The sequence below is a fragment of the Xiphophorus couchianus genome, chromosome 19 (assembly GCF_001444195.1).
Source record: "Xiphophorus couchianus chromosome 19, X_couchianus-1.0, whole genome shotgun sequence".
Taxonomy (NCBI): Eukaryota; Metazoa; Chordata; class Actinopteri; order Cyprinodontiformes; family Poeciliidae; genus Xiphophorus; species Xiphophorus couchianus.
The window spans coordinates 5,741,847-5,764,451 of NC_040246.1; the positions used below are offsets into that span (position 1 = coordinate 5,741,847).

Sequence of the window (22,605 nt, forward strand, 5' to 3'; positions counted from 1 at the left end):
TTCCTGCGTATCCACGGCAATAAACATGAGTCCATGTGGGAGTTAGCGCTTGTTGCTTTCTGCTGAGAACAGGGAGGGTATTTTAAGAGCTGCATTTGGACTAAACTTTTTCCTGCTGAAGACTTGAGATAATTTCCTGCATTGTGATTGGCTGAGCTGGCCTATGACGCATTCCTGCAACAGCCATTACTGATAAATGCTACATCAGCATTTCAAGTTTTTGTCCCCGCCCCCCAAGTTACAGAATCATAACATATGTATCTTGGGAGCTGGCAGAAGTCTACATCTGGTCACATCATGACTTGTGACAAGATGTATCCGTTTGTGATGCAGCAGGTAAACTGTGAGTTTGTTTCTGCTGTCAGCAGCTGGCCTTGTAACACTGTTGTGGTCTGCATGCAGTTTTTAATGACTCTGATTGTTTTATTGCATTATGTTTCTGTTCCTGCCCTAACAAACCAGTTGCTGAGGAAAGGTAATTTACTGTAACTGATACCACGGCAGCAATTAGATTTTGCTACCCTTGTGAAGCTAATTGCATTGATTTATGCCTTCCATTCTTCGGTTTGCCTTCTCCCACTGAATGTATTCCAGCCTTTCGACGTCATCCGCTTTTATTTTTCCTTAAGGTTTAATATTCCTGGTGTCACATTTTGTTTTCTTTAAAGCATTATTGGTTGTCATATTAATGGCTTTGTTGTTGTACATTATTCCTTTTGAATGTTGCAGTGTTCCAGTACACCACAGAGAAGGTGCTGCTAAACTAAATGTATTGCACTCGTGTTGGACTCCAGAGGGTTTTTAATAGCTATTTATTGAATATGCCACTTCTGTGTAATGCAGCCATATAATTACATTTGTTTTGGGAAGTGGTGTATATCTGCCCTCTCTATGATGAATACGCTGTTTAATGCAGCCCTCTCATCGTCCCCCTAATTAACCCTCCATCTCTCTTGCCTTGCCCACACGGGTCATAGCGCATTTCACTACAATGCAAGTTGAATCGCTGATAAAATGGTACAGGCACGCCGCCTAGTGGGTTGACTTGGGCTTTACACTTTACAAAATATCCAGACAGCAGCGTGGGGAGGGCAAAAATCTTAGAATCTGCCCCATAAGGGATTCTACTTCGTCTGTCTCAAATCACAACTACAAGATATCATTATTATCTTGCATTTTTATTAGATATAAAGTTCAAAATACTTTGCTTATTACAGCAGACGTCTCTGTTCTGTAGCTGCTTAATTACACTCAAATGTATCCGACTTGATGTTGTCAAACAGTAGTTTTATTCAAGACAGGACATCTAGATGATCACATAATAGATGAACAGGCATTTGTTCAGCACAAATTTATTTTTCAATATATATTTTTGCTGTGGCTGTGCTACACCAGAGACCCACAACTAAGCAAACCTTCAGCCCACCAAATTTACATTTATTTTCTATGTATGCATACAGACACATTATGTACATGTGTATACACTTTATACACACATAGGTTGCCAGTTAGTCTTTTCTATAAAGTTTGCATCCAATCAAAATTGTTTAACTTTGGATGATGCAACAACAACAACAAAAAAACAACAAATTCGAACAAAATAGGATTAATAATAAAAAAAAGAGTAAATGAAGGATATAAAGTTTTTTGAAGACTCCAAAATTAGTCTGCATATTACCTGTCAACGAAGGTGCAGGTATCTAAAATTGCCAAAAAGTGTTGGGTTCTCGTAGCTACTTGCAAAGTATACTTATACTTTTAGTATTTTGTCATTTTATAACCACAAAGTTCATTACATTCTATTGAGACTATTTGTGCCACATCAACACCGAAGTTCCATTTAGTTTGGAAGTGGGAGAAAGATTAGAGTTTTCAAAATGTTTGGTGCACATATCATTCAGCCCCTTCTCTGTGAAACCTCTAAATATAATCTAGTGCAACCAGTTGTCCGTTGGCATGTCATTTAATTTCAGTGTAAATACAGTCGTGCTGTGAAGGCCTCAGAGGTTTGTCAGAGAACATTATTGATCAAACAACATCAGACGGATCAAGGAGCGGAGCAGACAGGTCAAAGATAAATTTGTGGAAAAGTTTAAAGCAGAGTTAGGTTATAAAACAATATTCCAAGCTTCAAGCATCTCACAGAACTCTGTCCAATCAATCGTCTGAACGAGTTTGACAACTGGAAAGCTACCAAGAAATGTCTATCCACCTACACTATGATGGCACAGAGACAGTTAATCACAGAATCAGTCAAGAGATCCAAGGTAGCTCTAGTAGACCTGGTCTCTATGGCAGATTGGCAAGAAGAAAGTCAAAAGAAGTTCTATTTAAAGTCACGCAGGGCGCACAGAAATAATGTGGAAGAAAGTGCGTTAATCACATGGACCAAACACTACACCTAACCACAAAACGTGACAGCTCCATGCAGTGGAAATACTATCTCCACCAGGCACAAAAGAATCTAGCCATATACATAAATCTAGAACTTCAATGCACTTTTTTAAGTCGGTCCGGTCAAAGTCCAGACCCCAATCCAATCTTGAAACCGTGGTAAGGCTTGAAAGCTGATTCTACCAAGATTCTCTCCATCGAAACTGACTATGCTTAAGCTATTTTGTAAATGTGAAAATATGGCAGATATGCCATTAAATGGTTGCAAATGGTTCCGGAAAACATCGAGTCAAGAGGGAGGTGTACAAAAGCACACCACATTTTTACTTTTAAAAGTAGGGAAAATCTGAAAACAAGGTATCCTTTGCTACCCGCTTCGCTTACGTGCCAATCTGTGTTGGTCTATCAGATAAAATATATTGAAGTTTGTGGTCATAACGTGACAAAAATGCGGAAAATCTCAATACAAGTGCAAGGCACCGTATTCTCAAGGAGCGCTCCCGCAGAGTAGAAAGGCAGTGTTTCCAGTGGGTCGTTGGTCACATGAAGCAGAGCGAGAGAAAAAAACTCTGTCTAAAAAAAGTTCAGCCAAACAAACCTGACAAGGCACCGACAATACACAAATGTCTTTTTTTTTTTCTTCTCAAGTACAAACATCAAATTCAATAAGCAGGCCTTGCAAAAAGGCCAAAAAGAACAAAATAAAAACATGTACATGAGTACATATGAAATGCCGTTGTACAGTTGGAGTGGAAGTGTACATATGGAACGCATAGACTGTAATGTATTCGTCCAGACCTGCTGACCTCCCTTTGGAATGTACGAAGGGATCATTTCACAGGTGGAAAAACGCAGGCAGGACTTGCATCTGGCACTGAAGATAGCGGAGGATTCCCAGGAGGGCAGCTGATTCTGCCCTACCAGCAGTTTGAGTAAGAAAGAGGAAACAGGTTTGAACAACAAAAGTTGGTGATTGAGGAGCTTTGCAGCATAGCACCAGCATCAGAGATTTATTTATTTATTTATTTTTGTTAATTACCCTCCCCCCCTCCACCCCCAAGTAGCAGGTATCCAAGCACAGAGGGGTTGCAGCTACAGTTTGACAGTGACGATTATGGCGAACAGTGTCGGGGTTATGAAAGATGTGGGTGAGCAGAAGACTGTTTGTGTTGCATCACTGACTCAGACCATCCATAATGCCATGTTGTCAGCCAAACAAACAAGGGTCAGAACTGGGAGCAGGCCTTTCGGGCTTTCAGCTTGCACTCCTAAAAATTGCCAGGCTGACATTTGCTCAAGAGCATCAACCGTCTATACATGTAGAAGACACAATCTCATTCAAGAAATTGAGTTTTAAGGCAGACCAGATCAAAGATTCTTGATATTTGAAGAATGAAAGCCTTTTCCATTTTTTTTTTTGGAAACAAGTGTGACTATTTGCAGGGTTTTTATCTTTTAAAAAGTAGTCAGGGGTTAAACTGGGAGTGAGAAAAAATAACAAAACAAAACAAATTGAAAACCACACAGGGAAATTACAGTATATTTAAGTTTTATTTGGTTCATAAAACAACAAAAAGCTTTTTTTAATTATTATTTAGTAATGAGAGCTGAACAGCGTTGACTTTTCTCATTAAAAGGCGAACAAAATCCCAATTTAACCCCTGTGTTTACATTCATGTGAACAATGACAGCATATAACAATAAAGACCCAACAAGTGGTGAGATAAACAAAGCTGCAAGGCTTCATGCAGTGCTACCTTATTTAGATTTACATTGATCCTACTGTTGAGAGAACAGAATTACTTACAGTGTAGGACACATTTATTGGAACACCTAGTAAAAATGTTTTAAAAGCTCTAAAATACACCCATCTTTTATTGCAGTAGCATAATCTCACATTTAAAAAAAAATACAACTCCAATCTTTAATTTGAACCCATTTATTGATTTGCAAGTATAATCCCTGTTAGTAAATAATTGGATTTTAGCAACATTACGGTAGTTGTAATCAATTTAAAGCAAATATTATTGAGGAATTTAAAAAAAAGACCTTTTTGAATCAGAGTTTCTAGGTTTTTAGGAACATCTGATTAGTAATTTTCTGTTTCTGGGGAATAAATATGATGTGACACAGAGCCAGTAGTGCTTGGTCAGTGGCTAAAAGCAGCCAAGGCTTGGGCTCTGTTTTATACATGAATGTGTGAAAAAAATGTCATGCCCACTGTCAAGTACGGTGGGGCATCTGTGATGCTGTGGGCATGTTTGTCCTCAAAAAGGCCTCAGGAACCTAATAAGAGTGAAATCATGAACTCTGTGAAATCCCAGGAGGTTTTTAAGTAAAAATCTGCTGGGCTCCACCAGGAAGATCGAAACGAGTCATGAATGGATCTTCAAACATGATAAGCATAACCTCCCCCCCCCCAGTAATATCAATACAGAAATGGTTCCTGAGACAATATCTCAGTCTCCAGAGCCAAATCCTGTTGGATACCTGTGGGCTGAATGATGAGAAGAGGATTCTGGAAGATCTAGAGCAGTGGAGCTCAAACTTTTAGCCATGTGACAAAACTGATTTTTAACTGTGAGCTTATAATAAACTATACGTTAGATATTTTATTGACGACTCTAAAAGAAGTCACATTTTCTTGTAGAAAAGGAACGGATTTCCTACATTTGTTTTCAATTTTCTTGGTCTAGAACATTTTTTTTTTAGTCTGTTCTTAGCTGGCCCAATTAAGCCGAGTTTAAATGAGTGGGTTATGAGTAAAACTCGCCACAAGCTTGTGGTCCAATTTATTGTGATGTTAAAGTGAAAGTCAAACAACGTGACTTTACCTAAAAGATCAAAGAAACAGGGTCTGCATCGTGGCCTCTTCTGGCGGTGTAAAAAAAAAAAAAAAAGATCCTAAACTGCCAATTAACGTGGCCCACACTTTAAGCCTCTTCAGCAACAGTGTAATGGTGCGAATCACCTAAAACATCTTAAACTTATATCAATTCTCTCACAACAGAAAACACTAAAGCGGTGACCTCCATGGTACGTCTGCCGTGCTCTACAATCTAGTGTTGAACTAAAAGTGACCCGCAACACGATCGGTGACTCTATGTGCCTCTTTGCCGTATATTTGCCTTTAGACATAATGCGTTACTCGAACACTGCATTTATAATAATTCACCATTACTGACAGAACGACTTGTGTGACTAAAGATATGAGCACGCATGACTCTAAGAAAGCACAGACACTTGTTAATGAGAGTTCATCTGGTGGCGCTTACAAGCCTTAACATGCAGGTGGTGGTGGAAGGGTGACACAGAGAACCAAGGCAATAAATACATTGTATAAAACATAATTTCATATCAATATATTAAAATACTATTCAAAATAATGTCTTAGACAATATTGCAATATGAAATTGACTGATAAATAGTTGGTAGGCCTACACAGAGAAATATATATATGTATATATATATTTAAGTATCTGTGTCCTTCATAGTTTTGCTGTTTTGGATTTTTTTTTTTCCAGAAATTTTCCCAGTTGGGCTGCAGTACAATCCAGAGAGCTAATCAATTTTTTTTTTTTTAAAACAATAAGAACAATGAACGTACAGTACACAGCCTCATAATAAGGATAAACACACTTAGTAGGCTACAATATAAAGGTCAAGACAGAAAAATAGAAAAATATCAATAGAAATCAAAAGTCAAATACAGAGAAAGTATATAGAGTAAGTGTACTTATGAGTCTTTGTGGTTCTTGGAGCTGGAGCTCGAGTCGGCTCTCGTTGTTGGGATGTTGACTGTGTAGCTGTAAATCAGTCCTGACACACACTTCCACACAAACACAAAAAGCTACATACGTTTGCAAATATGGACTCATGCAATGGCACACGGTTCTGCACAGGTGCAGGTGTGTACTCACCCATACGCAGTCGGTCTCACACAAACATACACACACACACACATACACACACGCACGCAGATAAACACACATATCTCACATCACCGTGCAGCATTTGCAGGTCTGTTTCTTCTCCTTCTCTCCCTCCTCTCCGCCTCCGTTGGCCTTCTCTTTTTCCGCCATGCTGCCATTGGGCGGGGCCTGCTCCTCCATGGCTGCGTCTGCCGCCTTCCCCTCGCCGCCGTCGTCAATCACCACGAACTCGGCCTTCACATTGCCGTCCACGCCCTCCATGCCCAGGGCCGTGTGCGTCTCCTTCTCGTCCTCAACGGTCTTGTAGCCCATGAACACCAGGGTCACTGGGTTGTCCTCGCTGGCTTGGTCGGGGCTGGGGCCCAGCAGCTTGGCTTCGACCCCCGTTACCTCTCTCTTAGGGGTCTGGCCGGAGGTCTGCACTACTCCGTTCTCACCTACAGGGAGCGCCAGAGCATTGACGAGAGGACAAATAAGGGGAGAAGGTGATTAGGATAAGGGGAGAGAGACAAGGAGAAAGAGGATATACTGTTTTAATAATCTGTGGAGCTATTATTAGCTGGCTTTCTCTTCATGTCAAGTGTTGCAGCTGTGTTGCCATGGACACAGAACTCACCATTTTCTTTGGCCACACCTTTATTAGCTGGCACGCCTGTCTCCAGTTCTTCAATTTCTTGCTCCAGCCTGGCTCAGAAACACACACACACACACACACACACACACACACAAAAATCACAAACCTTTGCTTTTAATACTTTCACTCCAAGCCAAACTTTACATTTTTCCCCCCATTTAAGTATTTTTTTGTTTGTTTCAAACAGATGCTCACCTGAGGATGACCTGTTCCAGAAGCTTGGTCTTCATCTCGTCCTCCTGCAGACGCCTCTGCGTCTCCTCTTCTGCTGGAGCTCCATCTAGCAACCAGCGCTCCCTCAGTGACTTTGACTGCAAGTAAACACAAAACAGTGAAATGTGATTGCATGCGTGTGTGTGTGTGTTTAACAATGACATTAAAAAAGAATAATGGAGGATCTCTGTCTGCCCTTGATGGCTTGGTGTTCTGGACTAGATTGTTTCTTTTTTGTATCTGGAAAGCACCTTAAAAGATACCTTTAAACAAGGAACAATTTGTATTTTTATGTTATTTTATGTGGAAAAATGAACAAAAAGAAGCCGATAATCGTCTAACTTTTTTGTCTGGAGAGTCGGACACCCCTAAATGTCTTCCAGTGCAACCGGTTGTTTTCAGAAGTCAACTACTTGGTGAACAGAATCCACCAGTATGTATTTTAATCTCAGTATAAATCCAGCTTTTCTCTGAATGCCTCAGGGGTTTGTTAGGGAGCAGCAGTGAACAAACAGCGACATCAAGACCAAGGAACGCAGCAGACAGGTCAGGGATAAAGTTTTGAAGTTTAATGGAGGGCTACGACGTAAAGCAATATCTCAAGCTTGAACAGGTTGTCAGTCATTTTCACAATTAATTTAAAATTTTTCCTCCACATTTTCAATTCTTACATGGCCAAACTTCCCAGTATTTTTCTGAAATAGCGGAACCGTACTCCTGCTCTTGGACTTGTGTATTGCGTGTTGGACTTCAGAATGCACTTCCTCTATTAATTTGCTGCACAAGCAATATTGTTTTATATAAAAAGCAGCTAAAAGCGCTTTTAGTCAGACAAGGATACAACTAGAGATTCAATTCAATTGTTTTCTGTACTTTACTGTGTTTAGTCTGTATGATTGGTTGTTTTGGACCATTTTTTGAGTAATTTATGTCTGTTATTTTCATCATTTTTATGGTATTTTATCTTTGTGCTACTGTAAAAATGTTGCACTCTTCTATCCATCAAGAGTGTTATATAAACAAACTCTATTTACTTACTTAGTTACTTCAGTTGTCTGAAAATGGAGAGAACCACACACCTACTAAGATATTATCCTACATTTACAAGCAGGGTAAGGGAAGCTTAATTCAGAGAAGCAGCCAAGAGACCCCCACGGTAGCTTTAGATGAGATGCAGAGGTCCACAGCTCAGGTGGAGGAATCTGTCCACAGGACAACTATTAGACACACACTCTAAATAAATCTGGCCTGTTTGCAGTTTGCAACGAGCCATCCAGGGGACACAGCAAAGACATGGAGGACGGTGCTCTGTTTAGATGAGACTATAATGCAAGTCTATGAGCTACATGCAAAACAGTATGTGTGGCAGAAAAGCAACTAACAACAATTTGGTGTTTGCACAGGCATTTATTATGCTTTGCAAACTAAAAGATGCCAGAATGGAAGAGTCTTAAGTCAATTCAGCATTTTTACACCCCGATCAACCTTGAAGTCTTGCCATGAACTCGTAACCGGTGTGACTTGTAAGGGGTGATATTGGAATTGGAAAGAGAGCCTGATCTACTGCAAAGAAGAGACGGCAGAAGCAGCTCCGTAGTCTGCCTGGGTGCTCAGAGAGAGATGGTATCGTACTAAAGTGTGTGTCTGATGGGAGATATATGCCAATCAGCATAATCTAATAAAGATAACCTGATGAGGATTGTGCCCAAGAATTTTGCTCGTCTTTAAACGACTGAATGGGTTTGCTTACGAGATGATTTTCTTCAGCAGGGATGTGGAAGCGGGTCAGAGTTGATGGGAAGATAAATGGAGCTAAAAATCCTCGAGCAAGACCCATAGTGCAACAATTCTAAACATACAACTACCCCTACAAGTAGAGATTTCAGATTGGAGCATTTTTATGTGTCAGAATGAGCTAGTTAAAGCCCAGCTTTAAATTCAATCGAAATTTGGCCAAGGCTTGAAAATGAATGTTTACTTCCCCATCCACACACTCTGACTCAGTTTGAGTCAGAAACGTTTTTGGCTCCAGAAGAACAAAACTGACTTGCAGCTGTAATTGTAGCAAATTCCACGTTACTTTGTGTTGGTATATCACAGAAATTCCCAATAAAACACACTGGAGTTCGTGAATGTGATATAATATGTGAAAATGTGAAAGAGGTACGATTTACTTTTGCAGGGCACTGTATCATGTGCTTGTTACAAGCACCTGAGTGACTCACTCTGGTGCTGTCAGATAAGCCGGTGTGTCTTTTTGTACAGATGGGATTAGTGTTACTTTCACCGAGACACAGCAACAAGCGCCTTAGTTAATCTAAGACCAAATTCTTCTCTGTCCAATTCGTCTGCTGACTGGTGCCACTCAGGGATTCAGTCGAACTCTTGAACTGCAACCAAACAGTCTTGCCAGTTTGAGAAAATGTGGCGCTTGGCCATATTGGATGGAGGCTGCCAGCATCGAACATGTAATTCTGCTAATAAACTTAACTGAGCATGGGACTGAAAAAGCAGCTGGGTCAGTGGAATGACAACAAACCAGCTTTATTCTTACATTTTATTTACGACCAACTCTTGCCCGTGTGCTGTTCGCGCTGCGCTCATTTCTTCCTCCAGTTTCTAACCAGGTATTCTTATCCTGACAACACCCTCATGTGGAGAAGCTCATATCAAAGCAAATACTTGACATGCTTTGAGGTAAATATAACAGTGCCTTGCTTGCAGCTGTCAGATCACACACACACACGCGCACAAAAAAAATAATAGTAATAAAACTGAAAAACAAAGAAGCACTGCTTTGCTAAATGAAAAAGCTTTCTCTTTTGTAAGCTCGGTGAGAATTCTTCTGCAGTGATGCAACGTGAATTTCAACACCAAACTTCCCCTATTTAAAAAAAAAAAGAAAAAAAACTTTCCCCCCCTCACTCTTTCCTCTCAGACTTGACCCCAGCCCATTTCTCTCCCGGAGGCATAAAACGTCCATGAACCTGGATGAAGTTGGAAATATTTTGGTTCACCTCCTGCTCTTTTCAACCTGTTAGTTTCTCTGTCTCACTTTCTCCACTGTGTAATCCAGGTTCAGACACTCAGCTGCCCCAGAGCTTTACAGCACACAGTCTCACGGTGTAATTCAACACTCCTCATTCCCCAGCTCTGCAAGGTCTCCTGGGCACTGAATCCAACCCCCGACTCACCCCATCCTCCATCTCTCTCTCTCTCCCCCGCTGTCTCTCAGTTTTGTTCTCTCGCCACACCCTACTACTCTAACGCCTGACATCACTTAACTGGCTCACTCATGCATACCCAAGCATGCGTGCGCACACACACCAGGCTGCGTGAAAAAGTCATAAAGCCCGAGTGCTGAAGCTACGTCTCGTTCCATTGTTCCTCGCAGTAAAAGCTGCTAACGTAGCAGACAAAGGGCGGAACTGGGACACAGGGTGCACACAGACAGACGCGCGTCAGGCCGGTGCGCACATCCAAATGAAACGAGCAGCTGTAGACAGGAGAGCCTCGCTTCAGGAGTCATCTTTCGCGACCCAAGTTTACCGAAACCAAGTTTGTCGTTCAACTTAATATGAGTTCAATGAAATACTTGAAACTGTTTTTGAACTTTTTTTTTCTTTACTCTTTAGCTCACAGGTGTCAAACTCCAGTCCTCAAGGGCAGCTGTCCTGCAGTTTTTAGATGTGCCACAGGTACAAAACACTGGAATGAAATGGCTCAATTACCTCCTCCTTGTGTAGACAAGTACTCCAGAATCCTGCCAATGACCTAATTATTCTATTCAGGTGTGGTGCAGCAGAGGCACATCTAGAAGTTGCAGGACACCGGCCCTTGAGGACTGGAGTTTGACACCCCTGCTTTAGATGATGGAATTTTTCAGTATACGTCTGAAAGTAACCAACATACAAGTGGCCGAGTCGAAGTCTCAAAAGTATTGGGTCACATTAACTTTAATGACGTCCCATTCCTAATCCATAGGGTTTAAATTACTGTTGGCCCACCCTTTGCAATTGCAACAGCTTCAACTCTTCTGGGAAGGGAGTTTACAAAGTTTGAAAGTGTGCTTAGGGGAATTTTTGATAGCTCTTCCAGATGTACAGTACAGACCAAAAGCTTGGACACACAGTTGTGTCCAAACTTTTGGTCTGTACTGTACATTGCTGAGGTCAGACACTGATGTTGGACCTGAAGGTCCAGCTTACAATCTCCGCCCTTTTGTACAGCCTTGTGCAGGTCAGTCAAGTACATTGAAAGCAAACTTGCCCATTCACAAATTTAGGAACGTTGCTCTGTCACAGTCATGTCATAACCATAGGGGCCATTCTCAAACTATTCCCACAGAGTGAAGAGCATGAAATCAACCAAATGTCTTGGAATACTACAACATTAAGAGTTTCATTCATTGCAATAAAAGGAACTGAGGACAGGCCCTGAACAACAACCCCACACACTGAATCTCTTCTGCACCAAACTTTATACAGTGCAGTCAGAGAAAAGCTGTTTTCCGGATAGCTGTCAAACCCTCATATGTTCCTCATATCTTCCAAACAGAGAGGCGTAACTTTGTCTCACCAGAGAACACAGCTCCACTACTCTGTTACATCACTACATGTGGCACTTTACTTTGCTGACGTAATGCTTGGAAGCAGCTGTCCGGTCACTGAAACCCATCCCATAAAGCTCTGTACGCACTGTTCCTAAAGTTTGGAAGGCTTTAGCTATTGACTCTGCAGAAAACCGGTGATCTATGCCCAATGTGTGCCTCCCTATGATTTTATGCAACTGTTATTCCCAATTAACTCCACCGTGTTGCAATACCTAACGGTTGGCTTCTGGCAAACGGCTGGCGAATATTTGACAACTCTTCTGAGGGAAAATGTGGAGAAATTCGGAAGCTTTCTAGCACAAGCCCATTTCAAAAGAGTCAGCCTGTTTTGTCGAGTCTGACATCCCCGCAACCCTGGAAGACTAAGGGTTATTATACAATGCATAAATGGATGGATATATGTTTGATTTTTTTGATGACTTTTTTTATAAAGTACCAAAATGATGTGTTGACAGCCCATGTTGTATCTGAACCTTTCACTGTTATTTTCAACATGGGGATAAGTAAAAAACAAAGAATTGTGCATTTTAGGAAAAACATTGTAGTATTTCATTGCAGCTTTATGTAGAATAACCAGGAAAGGATGAATCTTAGTAAGTTTTAATGAGTGAGATTTAGAAACGTATTGCCTTGTACAGAGAGAAGTTTTCTTATTAAAACAGGAAATATTTTTCTTAATTCTTTCTTTTCCTTTTTCAATTCTACATGAACCAGCAAAGTTGTAAAACTAGTAAAGATATTTCGTTCTATGCACTTTTATAAAGTTATGTTCGTTTAGAACATGACATATTCACAATAACGGCTTCAGTTGGTGAAAATCAAGATTTATTTTGACAAAAATCGAATGCTAATTTTTGCCTGACTTCATATCAGCATTAATCTAATGTCTTTTCATCATCTTAGAATTTCATCTTCACTGCAAGAAATGAGTCCTTGTATGTATGAGGCTAGATTAGTGGTTTGTTGAATGAGGCAATTTTTTGACTTTTTCAGATTAATGCTGCCTGTGTAAAAAAAAACAGAGACATGCACAGTGCAGAAAGAGTCTTCCCATGCTTCTCCACAGTGTGATTACACTTCCTTCTTAGCCCCCTTATGCCTGTTTGTGTCAGCGTGTGCGTGTGAGACGAAAACGGGGGTGCGGTGGGTGTAAGAACAGTTTCCTGTTGCTGGGAGTGGGACAAAAATCTGTTTCCTTTGCCAAAGCTCACTGCATTGTCTGGAGGTTCTGTGTTTTCTTTTGTTTTTTTCTCATTATGAGGCATGCACACAGAAACAAGCACACGCATGTGCACCCACACCCTCACAATGGTTTACTCTGAAAATAGAAAAAGCGGGAGCGCGCAGGGGTAACGGCGCAGGTCACGATTACTTTTTACAAACACCAAACGCCCACACAGGCGCACACGAACCTCGACCTTTTGCTCCCATCTTTGAGCTGCTGAACTGTCCCAGGACGAAATAAGCTTCGATAGCGCTGACACATACACTGACAATAGCCTTGGTTCAGATATATTAAGTGTGTGTGTGTGTGCGCGCGCGCATAAACAGCATGTGGAGGAGCTGATGGCGTTATCTGCGGTCCATTCTGAACATTCCGTGACAGCGGCGGTGAGGGAGTATCTCACTGTGTTGGGCTGCAACATTGGAGAGTTTAATGTTGTTGTGTGGGTGTATAGCAGCTTTGACTCCAAAAAAAAAGAAAAGAAAAGAGAAAAACAGAGGCCTGCCCGGCAGTGATCCTGCTTCAAGTTCTGCCCAGGGAGAGGCGTGAGGGGGTGCAGATGACACAGATTTGGATTTCATCAGTGGAGAGCTCGAGTGCATTTCAAACAGCGTTAAAACCGTGCCTTCAGTCAGAATGTGCATTGCGATCCTGCCTCTGGTTGGCCCAGTGTTTTGCTTTCGCATTTTATTGCAGTGTTTCTCTAGATGTTTTAATGTGATTTTATGTGAAAGACAGCAAACATGCGATGCTTCTGTCCAGCAGGGACAGTGACAGAGACGGCGTCCCCCAGGGGCGCGTTAATCGTTAATCGCCTCTCTATTACAAAGTAACTATTCGGGGCTGGAGAACAGAAATCCACGCCACACTTTTCAGATTTCAATTGGTGTGAAAAAACATTCAATGTATTGTCTTCACTTCAAAATTATGCACTACATATTTTTAGTGTGTCACATAAAACTTCACTGAAAATACATTAAAGTTACAAAATGTGAAAAGTACAAGGGGTATGAGTATTTCTCCAGGGCATTGTATTAATCAATTCTCCTTCTGTTTTAACATTTTTATAAGCAAACTGAGTTTTTGAGGGGCTGCCTGGGTAAAGTCAGACATTTCTGTTGTAACTATGATGTGTAGCTGTAGCTATTTAGCTAATTTCCTTGGGCTTTTTTTAAATGAAAATTTCACCACATTTACATAAAGGAGATAAGGAACCAATAATGTAAGCAGGTGAAGATTTCTGTGCAGTGAGGATAGAAGACAGTCTCACCAACAGAGTAGCATTTGTCTTCCCAAAGGATTGTCCTCACCGAGGTATAAATGTAAAAACATAGAGACAAGTGGAAGGAGGCGCATTACTACCTTGAGATGCTGGAGTTGCCGTCGGTCGTCATCAAGCTGCCTCCTCTTGTTTTCAATCTCTGTCTGCTTCTTCCTCTTCTCCTGTCGCCACACAGACACGAGATCTCTCACAAACCGGGCCACAGAGTTTTGAACCAAGTAAAAATGAGGGCAACATCACCGGCAACATTATCGAGCTGACTTGATTTTACTGACTATTGTTACGACAGTTGCTTTCAACGACTGTTGGCATGAGGAGCGCTGGCCTGTCGTTAAAAAAGGACTCTGAGCAGAATTCATCTTGCGAGATTTAAAGATTACATTCATTCATATAAATGAATTTAAAAAAAACTTTTTAGGTATGAAAACGTTTTCAGAGTTAACTTCACAAAGATATCTCCTGTGTCAGAGTTCAATTGGTCTTCGGGGCCACTGCCGGCTTAGGGCTTACTTATGCCTCAGGCCGGCTTTGGATGGCAGTCTGCAAAGTGCTCGTGTTAAGTTTTGCGGCGCGTCTCCAAAAAGGTTGACAGCAGTTTGGTTTTTAGGAGGCAGCTGGATTCTCTCAAGGTTCGAGTCATGAGGGAATCCAAACCGGCTGGCTTGGAGGTATGTGTGTGTGTGTGTGTGAGTGTGGTTTCTTTCCAGCTTTTCCCTGATAGAAACCTGTGAAATGATTTCATTTTGAGAAATAAATAAATAACAATAATAAAAAAAAAAAAATCAAATGAGTCGTAGCCAACAGTGCAGGGTGTAAATCCCTGCCTACAAACAAATGAGTTCATCCAGCAAAAAGTCAGTTGACCCTCAGAAACAATAGAAACACGATTGTTGTATGACACTATGCTGATTTGGACTATTTATGTAACAAGTTATGATATGACTGGAAAGGCATTAAAATAAAATGTTAAAATTGTGAGACAGACTGCAACTACCTGCACCGAGTGGAAAAGATCAGTATGACATTTTTTGACTATTTTATAAAATATCAAAACACACTGCCAGACGCATAATCATATTTTTGCAAAAATAGTTGAAACAAGTGAGCTTTTTGTAATGTCACCCAAGGGAAGGATTTGGATTTCTTGCACGCAACTCCACATGAAGTTAAAATAGATGATTAGGGGGTCAGGGAAATTTTGGTAAATCCTTGAATTCATTAATAATTCCTAGAATTTGCTGGGTGGAAAATATGCACTTGCTTTTCTCCAGCCAGACTCTTAAAAAAATGGACTTATCAGCTTGGATTTCTGGACGTTTGTGTGATACAAAGCAGTGCACAAATCATTCAGTCGGCCAAGAATTTCTCTAAAAACCCCTGGCGTTTTTAAAAAACTAGATGCTTGATTTTCTTGATTAAAAAAAACATTAAAAAAAATGCATTTCTTATCTGTATTTTTTTTGTTTGTTTTGTTTTAACACAACAGAAAAGAAACAGACATCAAACAGCTGAGTGAGATACCTGGAGTTAGACAGCAAAAAAAAAAGGAGCAAGCTGTATCTACACCATTAGCTGTAGATGCCTACTAATGGGGGGAGAAGATGGGCTCTAAAAGGTTGTCATTAAGCCTTCCTATCAGACCTCGACAGGCAGCAATGATTTGTTGTCTCTACAGCCGTCCGCGTGGCCTGATGTGCAGTCTGCAAGAGCTGGGAAGAAACAGGCAGTGTGTTCGTGTGTGTCTACATGTGGATATAGCTTACAGCAATGACCTGGAGTCTCTCCTCTTGTGACACCTCTGCCATCCTGAGAAAAGAGAGAGAGAGAGAAAAAAAAAAATTAGACCGATTTAGCAGCAGATATTTGGAACCCCAAATATCTGCGACCATCAAGATTACATTTAGCGCCCTTTGGTGAGCAGTTCTCTTCTAGAGGAGCGTTCGCTCAACAAACCTGCACTTTCCAATGACTTTCCAGTGACTGAAGTGAAATATTTGGTCTATTTGGCACTAAGGCAGTGTCTCTTTCCTGTCAGGGTGAGACAGGGTAGGCAATGCTAATGTGGAATCATGGCGCTGCTGGAGATTCCTGCTCTAATGGGTTCCAGACCAGAGATCCAGGATGGAGGATGGACGGAAGCAAGATTTAAAGCCAGAGTGGAATGACTGTGACTGTTGCCCTACTGAGATGGGACGCTGAGCTGACTTATAATAGTCATAATAAGTCTCCACTAAAGGCTCATGTTACGATTATACGAATGACAGGTCACAACCTTCAGGAATGGTTATTAAATGTGATATTTCCTTTGGAAGAAGGCTTTCGAATACCAACAAAAAGCACACGACAACAAGACTGGTAATTTAGACCAGCCACATAAAAAAAACACCATGGTTTTATAGTATTAACATCAATATGAATGTAAGAAACAAAATAATCGTTTGCATTTGAAATAGTAATTTCTAAAACTCCTGAAGGGTTAGATCTTATATTGCTCTTTGCTCAATAAAGCATAACTTTAAAAGAAACTCTAAACCATAGAAACTGGAAGTATAATTATAATTTATAAGGTAAAGATCTAGATTCTCTAAGGAATACACAGAGGCTCCTCTTATGGTAATAACAGCTGCTCTAAACCTCAGAGTTAATGTTGGGGTCTTAATTCCGCACTGGCAACACACACAAAGGCAAATTTTTACAGTTACTAATGCTGAGCACTTTAATCACAAATAAAATAGGCAAAGAGAGTATTAAATGTCAACTGTAACTTGTCTTTGTTTGGTTTAAATATCAACTCTAATTAGTTTGTCTATGAGCGTGAGCAATCTCAGTAAAACAAGGTTTTAGTTCTTTTACTAGATTTCAGTAGATCCCAGTAAAACAAAGCTTTACTGGGATTGCTCACATGCCATATTGTGCATATGCAAAAGGTTGCCGTTAGTAACAGGTGTTTACAGTTGCTAATGCTAAATAATGTTATGTCAGTTCTGTATTCATATTGCTTTCTAAACAAATAAAAGCAAAACCCCATCTCACACAGTGTGACAACGCCTCTTTTACTAAAATGAATACAAGACCAGTGCAAACTATTTTGAATTTTTATAAACGATATAGTTCCTGGAGAGAAATGAGAATTTGCCAAAATAGGTATCAGCAAGTCAAAAGAGATCAGAAGGATTTGATCAGTGCATGTCTAGATAAGAAGTGAAAAAGTATTAATCAGCCAAGAGTGTTGTGTAAGAGAGAAGACACAGTCAGTTCTTTTTACTGGATATCCTCCACTGAAACTGCTCTCTCTCTCTTGCTGAGAGGCGTGTCTGCTGAATGGGACACTGTGAGTAGAATGTATGCAAAGCATGCCTATGTTTATCCCTCTAAACATGAGATTTGGCATCTGCCAAAAATATCCATTGACATTTCTTTAGTTACAACCCAGATAAGTTTTGTTTTTGTCAGCAGAAGAGGAGCAGAATGGCACTTTTATGAATGGAATACAATTAAATCCTTGTCATTTCATTCTAAATAAAATACCACCTGTTATATGTGACAATGTGATTGTTCACAGAAAGTAAAACTGCTTCAACTTCTTTAAGAAAACGAAACTGCAAACTTGCATTTATTATAAGTTGATGTGTAAAAGCAACTGCAAATGTTTCAGATTGATAACATTAGTTTTCATATACTCAAACATAGCTTCATCAAAGCTAAAGATAATTGCCTAATGAAGAGATACTTACGATTAAAGCCATGAAAATACACCCCTGTAGAGCAGAACTTAAATGTGGAAATCAATGTAGCCCAGTGATGGGGATGGTTAACAAGTCTAATTTACTGAGTCGGTGTCAAATTATCAATAGCTGCAACCTCAGGAAAAGATATTGAGTTCTCCCACTCTGTTTGGAGCCTGTCTCGCTCTCGCTTGAGAAAGAAAAAAACTGGGAAAACTATTTTGAGATTGTGTAAATGATAGCTTTTTGCACAGATTGGAGGAGATTTTTGCAACACAAAGCAATGTTTTCATTGCTGAGGAAGGGAAGCTTTAGTTTTCCTCCCTTCTCTAAATCAAACTCTCTCAAACAAGCAACAACGGAACAACTCTGCATGACCCCGACCACCTAAACCGACATGCTTCGGTGCAAAACACGTGCTGAAGTGGTGTCACCGCTCCTGTTGGGTGGCAAGACTCCCACTGTCACAGTGCGAATTAGCTGGCACTAATTCACGGAGCTTATTATGAGGGCTGAAAACACACAGAGTCAACAGCTCTTATGTCAGCCCTGGTGTGAACTGGAGTCTTCTGAACCTCCAGGACTGCAGTGGGTCTCAAACATGCGGGTTATAGGACTCGTCACACTCCTGTACAGCAATCATATGAGTGACCTCAACAAACAGACGGTTTTTTCATCAAGCCACATCAGCATCACATGGAGATGCTTCGGAAAAAAAAAAAGAGAGAGAGAGAACAGCAATCATCTGATCAACCCCTCAAGCACACACACAAACACAGTCATATTATACTTCCTGGATTTTCTTTCTTTCTTTTTTTTTTCCTCATTTGACCTGTCAGGCCAATCAAGCAAAATCAGGAGGAATGAAAGCACATGTGAGAATGGCATGTGGAAATTCTCCGCATAAAGAAAATGTTTGACATGATAGACTAGAACTGTAAAAAATAAAATAACCTAGAACTAATGTTATAAATATTTATCGCTTATCTGAACCTGTCATTATTATTATTATTAGAACTAGTCAGTGTTATCTGTGAAGACTTTTTTGCATGCCCAAATGAGGAAAAATCACGCTAAAGTTTTCAAGTAATGTTCCAGACCAAAAAAAGCCTGCTTCTGAAATAATAAATAGGCTCACTGGTAGTTGTCAGAAAAACAGCCTGTGATCAAATTGTCCTCTCATTGCCTACATGTGTCCCCTCGTAATGGACCTGCTGCACTGAAGTCCTGTTTGAAATTCTATTCACATCTTTGGTTGTTCTGCTAACTTTGCCACGCTGCATACAGAAACTGGTGCACAGAAGCTGCACACTACATTGATCGACATGGACTGTCATTGATTTTAGCCTGGGGTCATCGGGCACCCAGCCGGCGGATGCTAACATTCACAGCTCATTATTGTGATTTCCTTAACCATTAAGAATGCAGGATGACTGTATTGATGATTTTATTACACACGTTTCAGCTGAATATGACTATGCTTACGATATTGTTCACGACTAGTTTTCTATGAATTAGTGAATGAACAAGCATCACAAAGAAAAGACTGATAGACAGTATACAGTTGACAGTAAGTTAGGTTCGAAAACAGGTTTGTGTTAGACGGGCAAATCCAGCAACTCAGAATTCACTCTGAAGGCAGGCATTCCCAGAGTCACCAGATAGGTTTCAGAGGGGGACGGGTCACTGATAATCCTGCAGTGCCGAACAAAAACCAAAACCCTACAACAAAAATTCAGTAGTCCTCGTATGTTATCATCAGATATGGGCGCAGGAGTTAAGAGGACAAAGCTAAGAATGAGTCTCGAACTCACCTGGCACTTGATTTGGCACACCGAGCAAGAAAAGGGTTGGACCCTGCTCACTGTGGTCATAAAAGGATACGCATGGTTAGCACCCGGGCTGCGTGTTATAAGGAAGAAATGTGATTATATTGGTGAATGTTGCAATAATAATAAAACTGGTGATAAATAATTCAAGTACTGATAATGTCTTTATGCTTTGGATTCTTAGAAATATGAAGAATTCACGATAACTGCCTTAATAACAAGGACTTATTCAAAAAGTTGATTCTGGTTGACGTCACCTATTTTGGCATTGAAACAGCACCGATTTTTTATCTTACTTTCTGGAACATTTATGCTCCATAAAAAAGCAAGAATCACCAAATACCTCACAGGTATAGTATCTAAATAATTAGCAAACAGAATCTGTACCTCACACCATTAGACCACCTCTATTAGTTCAAACCGTTGACACAAGGAAAGATGGACTAATGCTATCTGCAGCTGGATATGCAACTTGGCTGGTCAGACAACGTTTTTCAAATCAATTACTGTCCAATGAAGTTGAGCAGGTGAACAGGAGTATCAAATAAAGCGTCCATTTAGTACGTATTATAAAACACAACGTAACTTATATGTCAGGCGATCACGGCCTGATTTTTGTTGACTGTTTCCATTTTGTTTTAAACAAAATTCAAGGTTCAGTAGCGCTTGTCCAAGCTCCGTAACTGATGTGACAAATTTAAAAAGCATTCCAAAGAAACTTGGCGGATCTTGGCGTACAAATGCAGGCTGGTGTTCTGCTGCCTCTTAAACAAACTACACACACAGAGGGAAAAGCTATGTGGCATCGTTAGGAGAGTAATTACATTTGTCACAGTAAAAGGAAGACAACGAGGGAGGCAGGAAGTCACTTACAGACGGGGTACAATGACATATGGAATCAGATAAATGTAAGTGATACAAAATGTCGATCAAGAAAAAGCTGGAAACGGATGTGATCTTTAACAGCCAGTGGGGTTGGAACATATGTTTCTGGCAGTATGACAAAGCAGGTGTGTAACAGCCTAAGCCGGTAAAACACAGTCATCCTTTTCTTTCTGTTGGGTGCTCTGCAGTCGCAGCGTTTCCAGGAACACATTAACTGGCTGCAAAGTGCACCATCATGTTTTCTAACCACATTTTGCTCATAATCCTCTGGCTCCAGTGTACACTTTTGCTCTGTGAAACTCCAATGAATCCCCTAAAAGAAATGAACTTAGTTCCTACGAAGCTACATAATTAATAATGTACGGTGCCCGTCACTGATTGAGAACATTATGCAGATCTGAAGACAAATAAGCTTTACAGTTTACAGATGCAATGTTTTCTAACAGAAACTGGCAGGGTACATAATGACGGCAATTTTCCCTACAACTGCTTTTGTTTTCCTACAACATTTATACCTAACATGTTTTATTTCATGTGACAGAAACATCTTGTTTTTAAGTATAATTGTTTGCTTTTGTAAAAGAAAGCTGATTGTTAGAGTCATTTTGACACAGAAGCACCGCATCAATTATTAACGTAACGCAGTCTGAGTGCATAAAGGTCAGCAAGAACATGGCATACCAACATGACACCACTCACATTGTCGGACATCTGCCTCCGTTTCACGCATAATTATCTTTAGTGACACATTACAGCAGTCGTCTTAATCACAGATTCCTTTTAGACTTATTTATGTTGTTTCCTGGCATCTGTTGATTATCAGTGACTAAACGCCTTACTTTAAAATGCTTGAGCTGATTTAATATCTATTTTACAACTACTTCTACAAACAAAGTCACATGCATATGCTCGGAAAGATCAAGGGATCCAGGGAATATTCTAGACTTACATGTAAAATCTTAGTAATAATAACAATAATAATAATAATAAAAATGAATTTTGTGCTCCTTGATGTGTTCAAACATGGATGCTGCAGGTTCAAATAACTGCATAATAGCACTCTAAAGGGTGAACGCTTTCAATAAAGAACCACTGACTTGAAACAATATCAAGTTGCCGACAGGCTGATGAAAAGTACTAATAATGTTTTTGCCTCCCCAGTAAGACTGAAGCTGATTGTGGAGGAGCAGAGAACTTTTAATATGTGCTGGTGGTTTTGGAAACTTTACAGGCCAGATTTGTTACCTGCGTTGTCAGAATTATTGGATATTCAGAGGATAGAAAACTAGATTTTGCCAAAATTGCTGAAATCCAATTGTATGTAAGCAGTCATAAAGCCTCTAAAACCATTCGCGGTCCTAATTTAGGTATCAAATATTTTGAATTTACTTTCATGCCCTAATAAACAAGAATGAGTTCATATTAGAAACCTGAGAGAAACGGTTTCTATCTCTATTGGTAATGAGTATTTTCATGAAAAACCTAAACCAAAACAATTACGTAATAGCCTTGGAAGAAAAAGAAATAAAATTAAACTGCATTAAATTATAACAGGCAGGAATAACTCCATCTTACATCGTGGCAACATTAAGCTGAACTGAGCTACATATTTTTATGTCTTTAATCGATTAATAACCAATTACACCATTACAAACCAATTAAAATTGACAATATACTGTAGCTCAGCTGTTCTCATAGAGCGGCTCTCTTTCACAGAAAACACTGCTACTAATGAACTAAAAAACAGCTTTTAATGATCCCACTTATGATATGTCGGTACATAAACACCTTTAAACTATTACCATAAATTAATTTGTTTATCTAAGCAACGAAGAGGCGTTCATTTGCTTGCAAACTCATAGCAGCAGGAACCT

At 40.1% G+C, this 22,605-nt stretch overlaps 1 protein-coding gene across 1 annotated transcript in view; it reads right to left on the reverse strand.

Moving 5' to 3' along the window:
* Window positions 1-1,266: 1,266 nt before the first annotated feature.
* The window catches only part of palm1b (paralemmin 1b), a 31,086-nt gene continuing 9,747 nt past the window's right edge, over window positions 1,267-22,605 (reverse strand). Inside the window, exons 2-6 of the mRNA XM_028000543.1 lie at window positions 16,056-16,098; window positions 14,373-14,453; window positions 7,156-7,271; window positions 6,943-7,010; window positions 1,267-6,763 (exon numbers count right to left, since the gene is read on the reverse strand). Of these exons, the coding sequence (XP_027856344.1) occupies window positions 6,390-6,763; window positions 6,943-7,010; window positions 7,156-7,271; window positions 14,373-14,453; window positions 16,056-16,097 (681 nt within the window). The 5' untranslated portion in view covers window position 16,098 and the 3' untranslated portion in view covers window positions 1,267-6,389. The remainder of the gene's footprint in view (window positions 6,764-6,942; window positions 7,011-7,155; window positions 7,272-14,372; window positions 14,454-16,055; window positions 16,099-22,605) is intronic.